This window comes from Schistocerca americana, chromosome 2, assembly GCF_021461395.2.
Source record: "Schistocerca americana isolate TAMUIC-IGC-003095 chromosome 2, iqSchAmer2.1, whole genome shotgun sequence".
In the NCBI taxonomy this organism is placed as follows: domain Eukaryota; kingdom Metazoa; phylum Arthropoda; class Insecta; order Orthoptera; family Acrididae; genus Schistocerca; species Schistocerca americana.
The window spans coordinates 687,819,604-687,835,708 of record NC_060120.1 but is presented as its reverse complement, the minus strand read 5'-3'; the positions used below and the strand labels follow the sequence as shown (position 1 = coordinate 687,835,708).

At 43.9% G+C, this 16,105-nt stretch overlaps 2 protein-coding genes across 5 annotated transcripts in view; one reads left to right on the top strand and one right to left on the bottom strand.

Annotated features, from left to right (window-relative positions):
- LOC124592760 (major facilitator superfamily domain-containing protein 1-like) overlaps positions 1-11,428 on the bottom strand; it is a 123,303-nt gene extending 111,875 nt beyond the window's left edge. Inside the window, exons 1-3 of one of the 3 annotated variants that reach the window (XM_047131868.1) lie at positions 11,185-11,428; positions 10,876-11,104; positions 2,281-2,431 (exon numbers count right to left, since the gene is read on the bottom strand). In XM_047131868.1, the coding sequence (XP_046987824.1) occupies positions 2,281-2,431; positions 10,876-11,038 (314 nt within the window). In that variant the 5' untranslated portion in view covers positions 11,039-11,104; positions 11,185-11,428. The remainder of the gene's footprint in view (positions 1-2,280; positions 2,432-10,875; positions 11,105-11,184) is intronic. The other 2 variants (XM_047131869.1, XM_047131867.1) reach the window with 2 other exon arrangements.
- Positions 11,388-16,105, top strand: part of LOC124592734 (ATP-dependent RNA helicase DHX33) — a 140,231-nt gene continuing 135,513 nt past the window's right edge. The window contains exon 1 of one of the 2 annotated variants that reach the window (XM_047131865.1): positions 11,388-11,946. In XM_047131865.1, coding sequence (XP_046987821.1) covers positions 11,747-11,946 — 200 coding nt within the window. In that variant the 5' untranslated portion in view covers positions 11,388-11,746. The remainder of the gene's footprint in view (positions 11,947-16,105) is intronic. The other variant, XM_047131866.1, reaches the window with a different exon arrangement.

Here is a 16,105-nt window from a genome sequence, read left to right as displayed (position 1 = left end):
AAGTGTTGTCAAACAGATGCACAAAACTATAGGTGCATATCTCTGATATCAGTCATTTGGAAAATTTTTGAAGATTTTTCATGCTTGCATATTATGAAATTTCTGGAGGTTAAAAATCTTCTCTGTAGGAATCAACGTGTGTTCCAAAAACTATGACTGTGTGAAACCCAGCTTGCTCTGTTCATCCACGAGACCCAGAAAGCAGTAGATATAGGTTCCCAGATAGACGCCGCGTTCCTTGACTTCCAGCAGGCATTCAATACAGTTCCGTCTGCGTCTTTGGAGAAAAAAGAACCACTTGTATGAATATCAACAACTCGGATGGAAACCCAATTCCAAGCAAAGAAGGGAAAGCAGAAAGGTGGAAGGAGTATATAGAGGGTCTATACAAGGGTGATGCTCTTGAGGACAATGTTATGGAAATGGAAGAGGAGGTAGATGAAGATGAAATGGGAGATATGATAATGTGTGAAGAGTTTGACAGAGCACTGAAAGACCGAAGTCAAAACAAGGCCCCGGGAGTAGACAACATTCCATTAAAACTACTGATAGCCTTGGGAGAGCCACCCCTGACAAAACTCTACCATCTGGTGAGCAAAATGTATGAGATAGGCGAAATACCCTCTGACTTCAAGAAGGATATAATAATCCCAATCGCAAAGAAAGCAGGTGTTGACAGATGTGAAAATAACTGAACTATCAGTTTAATAAGTCACGGCTGCAAAATACTAACACAAATTCTTTACAAATGAATGGAAAAACTGGTAGAAGCTGACCTCGGGGAAGATCAGTTTGGATTCCGTAGAAATGTTGGAACACTTGAGGCAATGCTGACTCTACAACTTATCTTAGAAAATATATTAAGGAAAGGCAAACCTACATTTCTAGCATTTGTAGACTTAGAGCAAGCTTTTGACAATGTTGACTGGAATACTCTCTTTCAAATTCTGAAGGTGGCAGGGGTAAAATACAGGGAGCGAAAGGCTATTTACAATTTGTACAGAAACCAGACGGCAGTTATAAGAGTCGAGGGGCATGAAAGGGAAGCAGTGGTTGGGAAGGGAGTGAGACAGGGTTGTAGCCTATTCTCGATGTTATTCAATCTGTATATTGAGCAAGCAGTAAGGGAAACAAAAGAAAAATTCAGAGTAGGAATTAAAATCAATGGAGAAGAAATAAAAACTTTGAGGTTTGCTGATGACATTGTAACTCTGTCAGAGACAGCAAAGGACCTGGAAGAGCGGCTGAACAGAAGGACAGTGTCTTGAAAGGAGGATATAAGATGAACATCAACAAAAGCAAAACAAGGATAATGGAATGTAGCCGAATTAAATCGGATGATGCTGAGGGAATTAGGTTAGGAAATGATACGCTTAAAGTAGTAAATGAGTTTTGCTATTTTGGGAGCATGATGATTAAAGTAGAGAGGATATAAAATGTAGACTGGCAATGGCAAGGAAAGCGTTTCTGAACAAGAGAAATTTGTTAGCCATGTATGGAACTGAAACGTGGACGATATATAGTTTGGACAAGAAGAGAATAGAAGCTTTCTAAATGTGGTGCTACAGAAGAATGCTGAAGATTAGATGGGTAGAATACATAATTAATGAGGAGGTACTGAATAGAATTGGGGAGAAGAGAAATTTGTGGCACAACTTGACCAGAAGAAGGGATCGCTTGGTGGGACATATTCAGAGGCATCAAGGGATCACCAGTTTAGTATTGGAGGGCAGTGTGGAGGGTAAAAACTGTAGAGGGAGACAAAGAGATGAATACACTAGACAGATTCAGAAGGATGTAGGTTGCAGAAGGTACTGGGAGATGAAGAAGCTTGCACAGGATAGAGTAATATGGAGAGCTGCATCAAACCAGCCTCTGGACTGAAGACCACAACAACAAAACATCATCCAGCAATGGCAGTTGGCCACCCACAAGTAGCAGGTATCCAGGTTTGAGTCCTTGTTTGGAATGCAGACTTAACTTTTCACACAGAATAAACATGGCACATAATTCACAAATAAGACAAGAATTTTTTCTCTATCTTATAATATGTTCAACAACAATATGGAAATGATAAGATTGTTACTCACCATACGATATGTTGAGTCACAGAAAGGCACAATGAAAACACAATTTTTTCATTGTGTCTGTTGGTAACTCAATACTTCCTCAAGGTGGTGAGTAGCAATCTACATTTTCCAGGGTGTTTTATTCCATCTGGTACCTTCCCTTACAACATGCTCATTCAGACTTGTGTTATAAAGTCATTTAAATACTCACCGGTCAATTAGAAACCCACCAACGAAGCACAGTATCGTGTTGGGCCAGGAATACAACGAATATAAGTATACAAATGAAGAAGTTGTTAAACCCATGTCTGTTATAAAATTGTCTTGCAAAGCAGCTGGATTGTCATAGCAAAAATAGGAACCTGAAATAAAAATATAAAAGTGGAATAATGCCCATAAACTCTTGGCAGTTCAACTTAAATAAATTTATGTATCATAATATACTTCAATTTAGTTATATTCATTTTTTTGCAGCTGTGACTGTATTCAGTACACTGGAAGTAACCATGTTTTACTGAATCAAATGATGTATTTCAGACCGTGTGGGTCCATCATCAAGTGCAAATCATTTTAATAGATTTTTTTTTCAGAATATATTTCGGTTTACCTCACTCCACAGCGAAAGTAAATAATGTATTGAAACAAAACAATTTTCGCCTGATGATAGATTCAGACAGTCTGAGATGCAAAATGTGATTCAACATAACATGAAAAAATTGTGAATGAATTATTCATACTTCCTGTTATAATCTACTTTATTGGAAAAAAAGCACAGGTCATTTCTGTTTACAAGAAGAGTCATTGAATGAACATGAACACACACACACACACACACACACACACACACACACACACACAAGAAAACTATAGGATTGTATCTCTAACATTGGTATGTTACAGAATATTGGAACATAATTTATGCTAGAATATTATCACATTCCAGGGGACTGATTTATTAATTGAGAGAGTACGGGACCAAATAGCGAAGTCATAAGTCCCGTGATTCCAAAGTGGGTTACATAAGAAAGAGGGTCTGTTAAAAGTGGACGGATTCAGTCAGAGGAGTCTAATTATAGAAGAATGAACTTTAAACACACACACTAAAAGCATAAAAGGTGGGACCAAATCTAAAAACTGGAAAAAGGGGGGGGGGGGGGGGGGCGGTCATGGGGTCACAGACTGTGAAGACTGCAAAAGGAGTCCCGACCACAACCAACCCGCCCCTGCTCCAAGACTAAAGAAGAACTTTAGACGAGGACCAGGTCAACCATCTGTGGATTGTCTGCTAATATTAAATTTAAGGAAGCAGGAAGACTATACGTAACACGAAGGGTCGAAATAAGGGAACATGCCACCAATATGTGAGATACCATCAGTCTGGCACCACAACCACATTGTGGGGGTGGGTCGTTACGTAGGAAGAAACAATTACTATGAGCAGTAGCATTGCACTGTTGGGCAAAGAGAGATTTGATGTAGATCCCATATCCGCAGCTGGAATCGCAAAAGGAAATGGGGATAAGTATCCGCTTCTCTAGCCAAATGGTCAGCCAATTCAGTCCCTGGGATTCCCACATGACTTGGGATTCAGAGAAAGACAACTGAACAGGAGGCATGCTCAAGGGCAGAGAGGAGGTCGTGGATGGCACAGACCAAGGGGTGACGAGAGTAGCATCAATCGATAGCCTGCACGCTGCTCATGGAGTTAGAACAAATTAAAACACTATGGAGGGAGGCCTAAGAAACAAAACGGAGGGCACTGTGAATGGCTAGAAGCTCTGCTGCAAATACACTACATGATCCTGGCAACAAATGGCACTCGAAGCCAGTAGGAGACATGAAAGTGTATCTCACCTCATCAGTAGTCTTAGAACCATCAGTGCAAAAGATGGTGGCACTCTGGAACTCTGCAAGAATGGCACATACAAGACACCAATAAGCCATAGGAGCAACAGAGACTTTAGTAGCCTGGAAAAGATCGGTCCTAATCCGTGGTCTAGGCACCGTCCAATGGGGGGTATGGAGGAAAGTCACGGGGTGCAATCCAGCGAGTGCAGAAGGAGATCCCGGCAGAGGGTTAGTGAGACGCGTGCCAACCGGCAATCCCACCAATGGGCGGGTGTTAGGAGGGAGACATCCCTCATTGGTGAAGAGCATAGGTTACACAGGATGGTCAGGGAATTGGTGAATGGCTACTGCGTAAGAAACAATGAGTTGACTCTATAGGATGTGTAGAGGGGGAATCCCTGCTTCTGTGAGGAGACTATCAAGAGGACTAGTGTGAAAGGCACCAATAGCCAGACGCACCGTACAATGATGGAAGGTTAAGGAGTTTCAAAGTGGAAGGAGCTGCTGAGCCATATATCTGACTACCATAATCGCGTCTGGACAAGACCAGAGCACAGTAAAGATGGAGAAGAGTGGAACAGTCTGCACGCCAAGATGTGTGGGCCAGGAGGCGGAGAGCATTAAGGTTCCGCAAGCATGTAGTCTTTATGTGGCAAATGTGGGGCAGCCACGTCAGCTTGTTATCAAAAATAAGGCACAAGAAGCGGGATATCGAGGAGCTGGTTGTCTAAAAAACGTTCTGGATCAGGGTGTACTGTGGGTCGCCGACAAAAATGCATAACCCGCATTTTGGAGGGGGAAAACTGGAAGCCACGGGCAGTGGCCCACGCAGAGGCCTATCAGATGGTGCCTTGGAGCTGGCACTCAGTAGGCGCCACCAAGCGGAAGCTGCACCAGATGCAAAAATCTGTCATTGTACAACGCCAGGGTAACCAGAGGCCCAACAGAGGTCACAAGCCCATTTATGGCAATGAGGAAGAGTGTGACACTTACCACAGAACCCTGTGGGATACCATTCTCCTGAATCTGAAGGGTGCTGAGTGAAGTGCTAACTCGAACCTGGAAGAGCCGGTAAGATTACAATCAGAAGTGGACCACAGAAGCCCCAGTCACAGACGGTAACTAAAATGTGATGGTGCCAAGCCATGTCACACAGCTTATGTAGGTCAAAGAAAACTGCGACAAGGTGCCGGCACTGAGTAAAAGCCTGTCGGGTGGCTGATTACAATCAGAGTAAATGGTCAGTTGGAGATCGCCCTGCCCGGAAGTCACACTGATATGGTGACAAAAGGTCCCGAGATTCAAGTACCCAACATAATCTGGAGTTGACCATCCTTTCAAGCAGTTTAGAAAGCACTTTCGTAAGGCTAATGGGGCGGTAGCTGTCTAGAGACATTGGGTTTTTCCTGGGCTTAAGGACAGGAATAACGATACTGTCTCGTCATTGTGATGGAAAAGCACCCGTGAGGCAGATGTGATTGAAGACCCTGAAGAGCTGTTGCCTCTGGGGAATGTCCAAATATTGAATCATCTCATTGTGAATGGAGTCTGGCCCTGTGGCTGTGTCTTGTGAAGAGCTTAGAGCCTGCACAAATTCCCATTCAGTGGAAGGTGCATTATAGGGCTCAATGTGGTGCAGAATTAAATGGAGGGGGGTCTGTTCAACTCTGCGTTTCTGTTGGAGAAAGGTAGGAGGGTAGGAAGCAGGCGACGACACCATCACAAAGTGTGTCACAAGGTGTTTCACGAAGACCAATGGATCAGTGCACAGAGCTCCTTGGAGGTTCAGACCCTGGACAGTTGACTGCTGCTGGAGGCTCAGAACGCTACAGAGTTTTGACCAAACCTGCGATAAAGAGGCATATGTCCCCAGGGAGGAAACATAGCACTTCCAGCATTCCTTTTTACACTGCTTAGTAAGGTAATGAGCCTTAGCTCAGAGATATTTAAAAGTGGGGAGGTTGGCCTGGGAAGGGTGTCACTTAAACCGCTGCAGTGCTCATCAGCAGTCCTGGAAAGCGACTGCAACGTTCCTGGTCCACCAAGGTACTGGTCGATGATGAGGGGGCCCTGTGGATAAGGGGAATCAGTGCCAGCAGCATGAAGAAGAGCGGCAGAGATGGCAAGAAGAAGAGCGGCAGAGATGGCAAGAAGAAGAGTGGCAGAGATGCCTTGCATAACTACATCAATAGAATTCAAGAGGGAGGTGTCAAAGCGGACAGCAGACATGTATAAAGGCCAATTGGCCCTGCAGAACGCCCAACATGGGGGGGCCTGTCTGCCTGGCGGCAGCAGGGGAACGATAGTGTCACTAGAAAGTGGTCACTGTCACAAAGGCCATCATGGGATGACCAATGTAGGGAAGCCACTAGGGCAGGGGAGGAGAGCGTGAGATCACTAGCAGAGAAGGTACCATGAGCACCACTGAAGTGGGTAGGAGACACCATCGTTGAGGTGACACAAACCGAAGTCTGTGATAAGTTGGTTGATTAGGATACCCTGACCCATTGAAGTGACACTCCCCCACAGTGGACGGTGGTCATTGAAATCCCCAAGGAGGAGAAACAGGGGCGGGAGTTGCTGGATTAAGGTAGACAGTGCATCATAAGCAAGTGGCTGACCTGGAGGGAGGTAGACATTACAAAGGGTGGTTGCCGGTGTCGTTTGCACTGTAACCATTATTACTTCCAAGGTGGTACATAGGGGGATCCAGTCGCTAAGGACACTGAAGCGAACCAAAGTGCAGACCCCACCAGATGCTATCCCAGGGCCAGCACTGTTCCGACAGAATGCCCAATAACCACGGAAAGTTGGAGAGTGGTCATCACGGAAATGTGTTTCTTGGAGAACAAGACAGAATGCAAGATAAGATGAGACAACACATTGCATTTCCGGTAAGTGATGATAGTATCCATTGCTGTTCCACTGGATGATCGTGTGGCGTGAGTCCAAGGTAGGCATGAAGGAGCCGAGAAGGAGGTCAGGTCACTTTGTCGGTAGTTGTCACCGACAAGGATGGAGTGACACCAATAAATAAGCTGTCAGAATCAGGTTGCAAGAGGGGAGTTGACACCTCTGGGAGCACCAGTGGCACCTTGTTGAGGGATTTATCTTTCTTCTTCTTCTTCTTCTTCTTCTTCTTCTTCTTCTTCTTCTTCTCTTTCTGAGGTGGAAGAGATCAGGACAAATGGGGAGTACAGGCATCTGCAAGATCGGGGACCAAAAGAGAGTGGGCGACCTTGGAGCGCACAGATGGTGCGCCTCATGGCTGAGTGGTGGTGAGAGTCGTCTGGCCTGAGACACGCCGGGGAGAGGGTTCCTAGGAGTGAGCCCGATCACTAGCAGATGCCGAAGAAAGGGGGCACTTCTTCGGCCAGGGAGGGGGAGCGACTCCATGATGGGAGGTCATGGGAACTGCAGGGGAGGTGGAGGGGAGAGTGGGGCGGGGCTGGGGTAAGGACGAGGGAGGAGGAGGAGGACGAGGAAAGTAAGTATCAGAGGCAAAAGTTGAAAATAGTGACACCAGACGAAGTCTCTCATACTTTTGGCAAGCCTCTGCATAAGACAGGCGATCCAGGGACTTGTATTCTTGTATCTTCTTTTCTCTCTTGTAAGCCGGGCAATCCGGCGAGTGAGGGGAGTGGTGGTCAGCACAGTTGACACACAGGTGACGGAACACAAGGGTTTCCCTCATGGACTGAGTGGCTACAGTCACCACACAAATGGTCCGCTGTACAGTGGGAAGACTATGCCCAAAACACAAGCACCGAAAACACTGCATTGGTGGAGGGATGTACGGCTTCACGTCACATCTGTAGCACATAGCCTTGACCTGCTCTGGGTCAGTACCCCCCCTTGAAAGCCAGAATGAAGGCGCCAGTATTGGTACGGTTGTCTTTGCGACCCCTCTCCACATGTCAAACAAAATGAATGCCACGCCACTCCAGATTAGCCCAGAGTTCCTCATCAGTTTGCAGGATGAGGTCCCTATGAAAAATGACATTGCCAAGACGATCACAGGCATGAAGAGCTGCGGATTGGGTGGCAGAAGAAGCTTTGATCAACAGGGAGCCCAACCGCATTTTACTAATACACTCCACTTCACCAAATTTGTCCTCGATATTTTCCACAGAAAACAATGGCTTTGTGGCGGTGAAAGTGTCCCCATCCGTCCAAGTATAGACAAGGTAATGAGGAAAGGGTTTCAGTGCGAGATTGTAAGCCTGGCCCTCCTGCCATGGGGTAGCCAGGGGAGGGAAGGCTGCCAGATCATACAAGGCAGCATTTAAGGATCCTTCACCGTTCAAAGAGATGGCCACTTGAGAACAGCCAGATTTTTGCAGCTTGATAAGCTTCATGCGCCAAGCATCCACCCTGGTACCAACCATTCCGACCAGGGGCTCTCCCCACAGGTGCCACCCAGCCACAGCAAGGGCCGTCTGGCACGGCTGCTGTTGCCGGGAGTTCCGATGCTCCAAGAAGACAAGCAACCACTCCTCCAAGGGGAGGGTAAAGCTCAGGTATCAGTAGTGTGATCCCTGTGTTGTCAGGGAGCTCGGCCATATGGGTACATAACAGCCCCACCACACGGACTGGCTACATGTGCTGGTGACCTAGCAGGGTGGAAGGGAGCTACACTGTGGAAGGGAGGGGGGGGAGGAATCCACACCGTAGATGCTAGGGAGGGTGTTCATCCCCATATGGCCCACACTAAAAATAGGAACTTTTGAAGTGGAGGTCAAACCTCAAGTGAGGACTGAAGCGCCAAGAGTGTGGGGCAAAAAAAAATAAAAAGTCAAAAGGAACAATACTGCAACCAATACAGGAAACCAGGTCAACATAAATCAGAACACCAAGAGAGGGGAAGGAGGTGGTAATGGGGAAGGAGCAGGGATATAGGGAGGGAGAAGGAAATGCAGCTAGGGAATGAAGAATGAGCTACAATAGCTCAGGGCCCCGTGTGTGCCACGCACAAACTCACGAAAGAACTGTGAGCCCCCTGGGGGGCCTGGTGACAATTTCTGCTCTATAGGAATCAACATGGGTTCCAAAAATAACAATCATGTGACACACAGCTGCCTCTTTCATTAACAGAACCCAGAAAGCACTGGATACAGGTGTCCAAGTAGCTGCTGTGTTGCTTGACTTCCAGAAGGTGTTCGATACAGTTCTACACTGCCATGTAATGAACAAAGTATGGGCATATGGAATATCAGACCAAATGTGTGATTGGATTGAAGAGAAGTCTTCAGAAATAAAAGTACGAGGGTCATTCAATAATTAGAGAGACAAATTGGTCTGGAGAAAAAAGTAGCCTATTTATTTTTACAAAACAATACTTTTTCTACTTTTCAACATAATGCACTTTTTCCAATGGGCTACAAGCTTTTTTTTTCCGACTGCAAAGAACTCTTTATGTTTGAACCAATTTCCCGCAAACTTTTTCACGTCCCTGTTGTTCTGGAACCTTTTCCCACGTAATACCTCCTTCAGTGTACAAAACAAATGGAAATCACTAGGTCCTAAATCAGGACTGTAAGGGGAATGAGGCAGTATTTCACAGCCCAGCTTGTTGATGGTTTCATGGGTTAGTTGAGCAATATGAGGATGAGCGTTGTCTTACTGGAGAATCACACTTTCCTCTGAGATCCAAAACATCTCTCTCTCATGGCTGGCTTCATCTTGTTTAAAAGCAAATACAAGTAGTATTAGCTGTTCATTGTATGCTGCTCTTCGAGATAATCATAAAAAACTGGACCTTCAACATCCAAAAACATCATCAACATGACTTTTCCTGCTGATGCTTAACTTCTGAATTTTTGACAGGTGAGTTGGTGTGCTTCCAGTCGATGCATTGTCTTTTTGATTCTGGCTCATAATAGTGAAATCAAGTTTCATCACAAGTTAAAATTTTGTTGAGGGAGTGCTCATAGCTTTTTCAAAGGCTTCCCACCTTAGGTGACTTTGGGTAAACAGAGAAAACTAAAACCCTTATGTTTGGACACGGATTTCATACTCCCCCTCTCCTCCCAAACATGAGACCAGTGCCTTAGTCACAGCATCTTTGTACTCATTACTGATTTAAACAGTGACAACCCATTTTGGAGCAACAAAATAATAAATGTTGAATGCATTCCAAAGATTCTTACATATCTCTGTCAGTGTGACATCACTGTTGGCTCATGTGCTCGGATTTTCATGAATTAGAGTGCATTTGCTTGCAATATCTAAATAGCTGTGATTGATCACTTGTGCAGCATACTCACGAGTAAAATCCCAAAATGGCTCACAGGTTACATTGGTCTACCCCAACTGCAGTGGCACAAATATAATGTGTTGACAAATAATAATAATGATGATGATGATGATGACGATGATGATGATGACGACAATTATTGGTTTGTGAGGCACTCAACTGCGGTCATCAACGCCCATACAAAGTCTCAATTTTTTACACAGTCCAATCTAGCCACTGTCACGAATGATGAGGGCATCACAAACACCCAGTCCCTGAGAAAATTCCCAACTCCGCCAGGAATCAAACCCGGGGCCCCGTGATCCAGACGTAGCAACGCTTGCCACTAGACCACGAGCTGCGGACATTGACAAATAAGCTTAAAGTGCCTGGTGAAGGTGTGTTGATGTATGTTTGGATGACTCAATGAAGAATACAACACTGTTAACAAAAATTGTCTTAAAGAACTACATTTTAAACTCCTCGCTATTTACTGGTGTATTTAATACATGTTAACCCATGAAGGTCTGCAAATCGATGAGAGACAGGTGACCTGTGACATCTCTATGATACAACAACAAAAACGCATGAAAAACATGTTCAGCAACAAATGTCGAACACGTGCAAATTAAACTTTCTATTTGGTTGTCACAATGACTTAACAACAACAGAAAACACCCACAACTCGCACTTCAGCGAATTAATAATTACATTTTTACTTACCAAAACCCAACAAGCTCATTAACATTAGCGCTAAAAATCTGTGGACAGGATGACTTGGGCTGCAACAGCCTTGTTCGGCACATCCAGGAGACTCTGCATCCGAAGACTCATGGTCTTGTTCTGCTGGTAAAATAAGTTCCTTATCGGAAGCATCGTTCTCCATTGTCCAAAGGAATGGTTCTTCTCAAAGGCACAAATTAGTCTCTTTCGTTTCACGTTCTAGTCATACCTGTAGAACACAGGGCACAAAACATAAGTCATATGATCTCTACAGCAACATAACCTAGCGCGCTTCACAACAATTCAGACTTTTCGGCTTATCCACATGTAACTGTACTACATGGACTTCGTGAGTTAACATACGCTCATCCCCTAATGCAATGAGTACCTAAATCAGAACACTGAAGCACTCTCACACACTGTTTGCCTTCTGATTCATACAACACTCTGACAAAAGGCATTATCAACAAGATCTTTGATGTCATCCGCCCCACATCAAACAAACTGAACTGTTTATCACGGATTTGGAAGAAGTACCGTGCAGATAATACTACTATACTAGCGCGTCTGTGTATAATATCTTTGAACAACAGTAGTTTACGCTGTGTGTTTGCAGGCAGTGCTTTGTATATACGCTTTTCGGGAGATGTTGATATTTGTGTCAACACAGTACAGGCGTGCTAGTTATGTGACATGGGAATGGATAGTTTACATGCGTTTCTTTCTACGTTTATACTGAATGGAAACGCGGTTCGCGAGAATAACTCGTGAACACAGCTGTTTGTTACAGGCGTCCACTGTCTTCGACATTATCAATTTATTCCGCATGTTTATCTGTTTGTTTATGTGGGCTTGTTATTGAGACAGCGAAATGGATTCTAAGTACGCCTTTACAAATGCAGCAAGCAAGCTTAAAAAACCAACAACACTAGTAACGTTTTCGACTAGTAATCCGAATAAGAGATCAATATCAGAACAGTCTCCTGCAAAGCGAATTCTTCTCGCAGAAAATGGACTGGCGGCCATTCTGTCACAAAGAAAATCTCTTCCCGTTTACGCTGTACGTGGCAGGTAAGAAATTTATAAGATAAGCTGTAGAAGATAGAGTAAGTTGTTCTTCAGATATTATTTTATATTAGTCCAGCACCATACATGAAGTGGAAGCAACATTTCTGTGTATCCAGTGCTACATTTAACGTCCAGTAGCAGTATGAAAAATTTCAGATACTGTCACTCAGGAATTAAATTTCTGAGTGCACTGTGCTTTCACTACTACATATTCCAGTATCAGTTCCACATTCAGTATTCAGTGCCAACAGATCATACCACCTGCTGCATTATTGTTCCAGATTAATGTATATGTTACTGTTGAATCACATAGGCCTATAGTTTTTTTTTCTTGTTACAAGTGTGGCACAGAAAAAAATTAAGGAAAGAGTATACAACCAAACGGAAAGTGTGGATGACTTGATTTAACAGAAAAGTCCCCTCCTTAATGGTTCCATCTAGTGTGTCCCTTGGTTCAGTAACAGAAGCTAATATGTCTCTGAAGTAATGTCATTAAGATGCATTTGATTTCTAACAATAACACACTGGGTACCTAATTTTAGCCATCTAAGGTACACACATACAGCAGAACCTCATCGGTACAAGCAATAGTGTAGGTCCAACACACATGAGTTACGAATGGCTTATTGACAAGAGAATATCTCAATGTGTTTTGAACAATGATAATTAAAAGTTTGGAGATGATGTGTGGAAGTCATATCACTAATATTATCAGTCATTAAGTACTTCACCGGCAAGTGAAATTGAAATGGGATTCACATAACTCTTCTCAGACTGTCTACATTAAACCTGCTATCAGCAGCGAATGCATTTAGACAGCTGCCATTCCCTCCACACAAAAAAATTCCTCCCATATAGCCTAGCCACCCATGGACATTGTACCTGCGCTGACGAGTACTCCCGTTCTTAGTATGCTGAAGGCCTCACAAAGGCATTCACTGACAGGCAATTCCTTCCAAGCCAAGGTCATGCCATTACCCTTCACATCCCCAGTCCTCCCTCCACCCCAAGAATCAGCTACAAAAGAGCACCCCATTTGTCACCCAGCATCACCCTGGACTCAAACAGCTGAACCATATCCTTTGCTAAGGCTTTGACTATCTGTCATCCATCCCTGAAATTAGGGACATCCTACCCAAGATTCTTCCCACCCCTCTTAAAGTGATGTTCTATCACCCACACATCCTGCACAACATCCTAGTCCACTCCATGTCACTCCCACTCCTAACCCCTTGCCATAGGAATCATATCCCTGTGGCAGACTAAGGTGCAAGACCTGCCCAATCCACCCACACAGCACCTCCTACTCCAGTCCTACCACAGGATTATCCTAGTCCAATGTCCAGGCTACCGGTGAAAGCAGCCATGTCATATACCAGCACTGCTGGAAACACTGCACAGCCTTTTATGTTGGTAAGACTACTGACCAGCTCTCCACCAGGATTAATGGCCACCATCAAATTGTTATCAAGAACAAACTTTACCATACAATGGCACAAGAGGCAGCTGAATACAACATGCTCAATTTTAATGACAGCTTCACAACCCAAGTCATCTGATCCTTCCCTCCATCATCAGCTTCTCTGAACTATGCAGATGGGTTACCCTTACAACAAGTGTTCCGCTGCCATAATTGTTTTGGCCTCAGTCTCAGGTAACCCATTGTCCCACAGCCTCACACAACAGTTTCCACTTCCTCCGTCCTGTCAGCCCCTCCCAATTCACATCCCCATGTTGCCTTAGGCATGTGCCTCTTCCCATCGGTCGCTACGGCTATATCTGCTACCTGTGTGTCTGTGTGTGTGTGTGTGTGTGTGTGTACTCTAGCTCGTCTAAGGATAACTCCAAAAATTAGCAAGTGTTCCTTCTTTTGTGTGTGCCTATCAACAACTTGGGGCGCTTCTGCTTTCTAGTGTGTGGTCTCCATTAATGGTGAAGCATTTATATTGCACAAGAATTTTCATAGGACATTTAGTACAAAATGCGGGTCGACTGAAGCATCCAATCCCACCCGTCGGCTTTGACCCGTGACGTAAGGCTGTTGTGGTGTGTGACGTCACGACGGCGCGGAATTTAGTTTGTGAGAGTGGCGTGTTTGTAGGTGTCATTTTGATGCAATCAGTGGTGCTCTCTGGTGGTGTGTTAGGTGATGTTTTTGGTTTAGTTTGCGAGTGTGGCGTCGTGTGTGAATTTTGGTAAATTGCTTTTTTTATGTCTTTGGTAGGTATGGATATGACTATGATGGGGGACAGTGCATTGTCTCTAATAAAATTTCTTCAACTATTAGGATTTTTGGATGAAGTAGTGAAGTGTTCAGTATGTCGTGAAGAAATGAGGCTTACTTAAAGTTCCGGCGTCTTGGACCAGGGATGGCTGTATGTGGAGATGTCGTAAGGATAATAGGTCAAGAGAAGTGTTCGATCCCAATTAATGGAATCGGGAGCTCCTGTTGAGCTATATAGGTCAACGGAAGTGTCCGATTCCAAATGATATTGTGTTTGGTGGTATTTAGAGAGTTTCGTGATGTCGGTTTTTTTCATTGTTTTGCGTGGTTTTGTTTGGGGTTGGGTGTCTAAATTTGTTTATATTTAGTTTGTCCCCACCCAAAAAACCCCTATTTCCCGCACTTGTCCTGTTAGTGTCATTAGGCTTTTTGTGGAACGTGTGTGTGTTTGTTTCAATGTATTTTCGTCCTCATAATGTGTGCGTAACGACTTTATATGCACCATATTGGAATCATGGTTTATGTTCGTTTCCACCATATTTGTGACGGGCAAAGTAGACTGGCGGGATCAGACGCTTCCATATTTCCCAAAATGCATCTTTTACAACAGTAAGTTAAATCAGAAACTTCAACAGTCATTGTCCTACTCAGTGATGTTGGCTGCTATAGCTGAAGTGTCGAACTGGGCTGAGCTCTTGCTTGCTCAGCACTATATTGACCCCAGTGTGAGGACACTGCTGTGATGGGAGAGAGGTATGGTCTTCAGGAGTGCTTTCCATAAGTCGTTGCGGATTGCAGCGAGCGCTAGCTAATGTCTGTAGTATTGATTCACATTGCTGACTTTGGTGTGGCACTATGGTCTCAGAATGATACCTCACTGATTGATAAAGAACATTTTAAAAACACTAAAATCATTTCTACTTAACACCATCTTCTAGTCCGTAGATGGATTTCTGAGTAGATTTTATGAGTGTGGTTCATTTAGGGCCTACATTTATCAAATTTTGTTGTAGATTAGGATTGAAAAAAAAAAAATGCAGTTTTTTAAAATGGGCAGCATGTAGCCAAGTTTATATATGTATCTTTTTGGTGTACATACTTACATGTTCCACATCTTGTTAAATTGTCACAGATATGATCCAAGGAAATGCAAAAAAGCTAAACAGAACTTATTTTTGCCACATAAGAGAGCTAAAGGCAGAATTGGAGTATCCAGCAAAACTGCAAGCCTGCAAAATACACTACTGTAAAATTAAAAAATACACTTTTTCAATGTTATTTGCAAACCCACCTTGGGATGAAGTTTATACAGGGAACACATGCAAAGTAATCTAAATTTTTCATCTTGTTCAAACTAATTTTTAAGGACCTTAGTGGATAGTTCTGGTTGAATGAAGGTGATTTAGTGGTAAAGGTAACAACTCACTAATTATTAGAATGATCTGTGAGACACTTAAATATCTAACATATTTGCAGAACAACTACACTAATCCAGAATTCCTAAATTATTATCACAGTTATAAAAATGTATACTGACCAAAAAGTATCTTTTAATGACAAAATAGTATATAATGCAGAAAATGAAAGTAAAGTAATAAGCTACCTGCCCTGTAGCTGCACGGTCTAACGCACTGCTTCCGTAGCGGGAAGGTCCAGTGTGCTGGACAGACTATGGATGGTTTTTAAGGTGGGCTGGCTGGTGTGGCCGAGCGGTTCTAGGTGCTTCAGTCTGGAACCGTGTGACCGCTACAGTCATAGGTTCGAATCCTGCCTTGGGCATGGATGTGTGTGATGTCCTTAGTTTAGTTAGGTTTAAGTAGTTCTATGTTCTAGGGGACTGATGACCTCAGATGTTAAGTCCCATAGTGCTCAGAGCCATTTGAACCATTTTTTTTAAGGTGGTTTTCCATCAACCTTGCCGAATGCGGGCTGACTCCC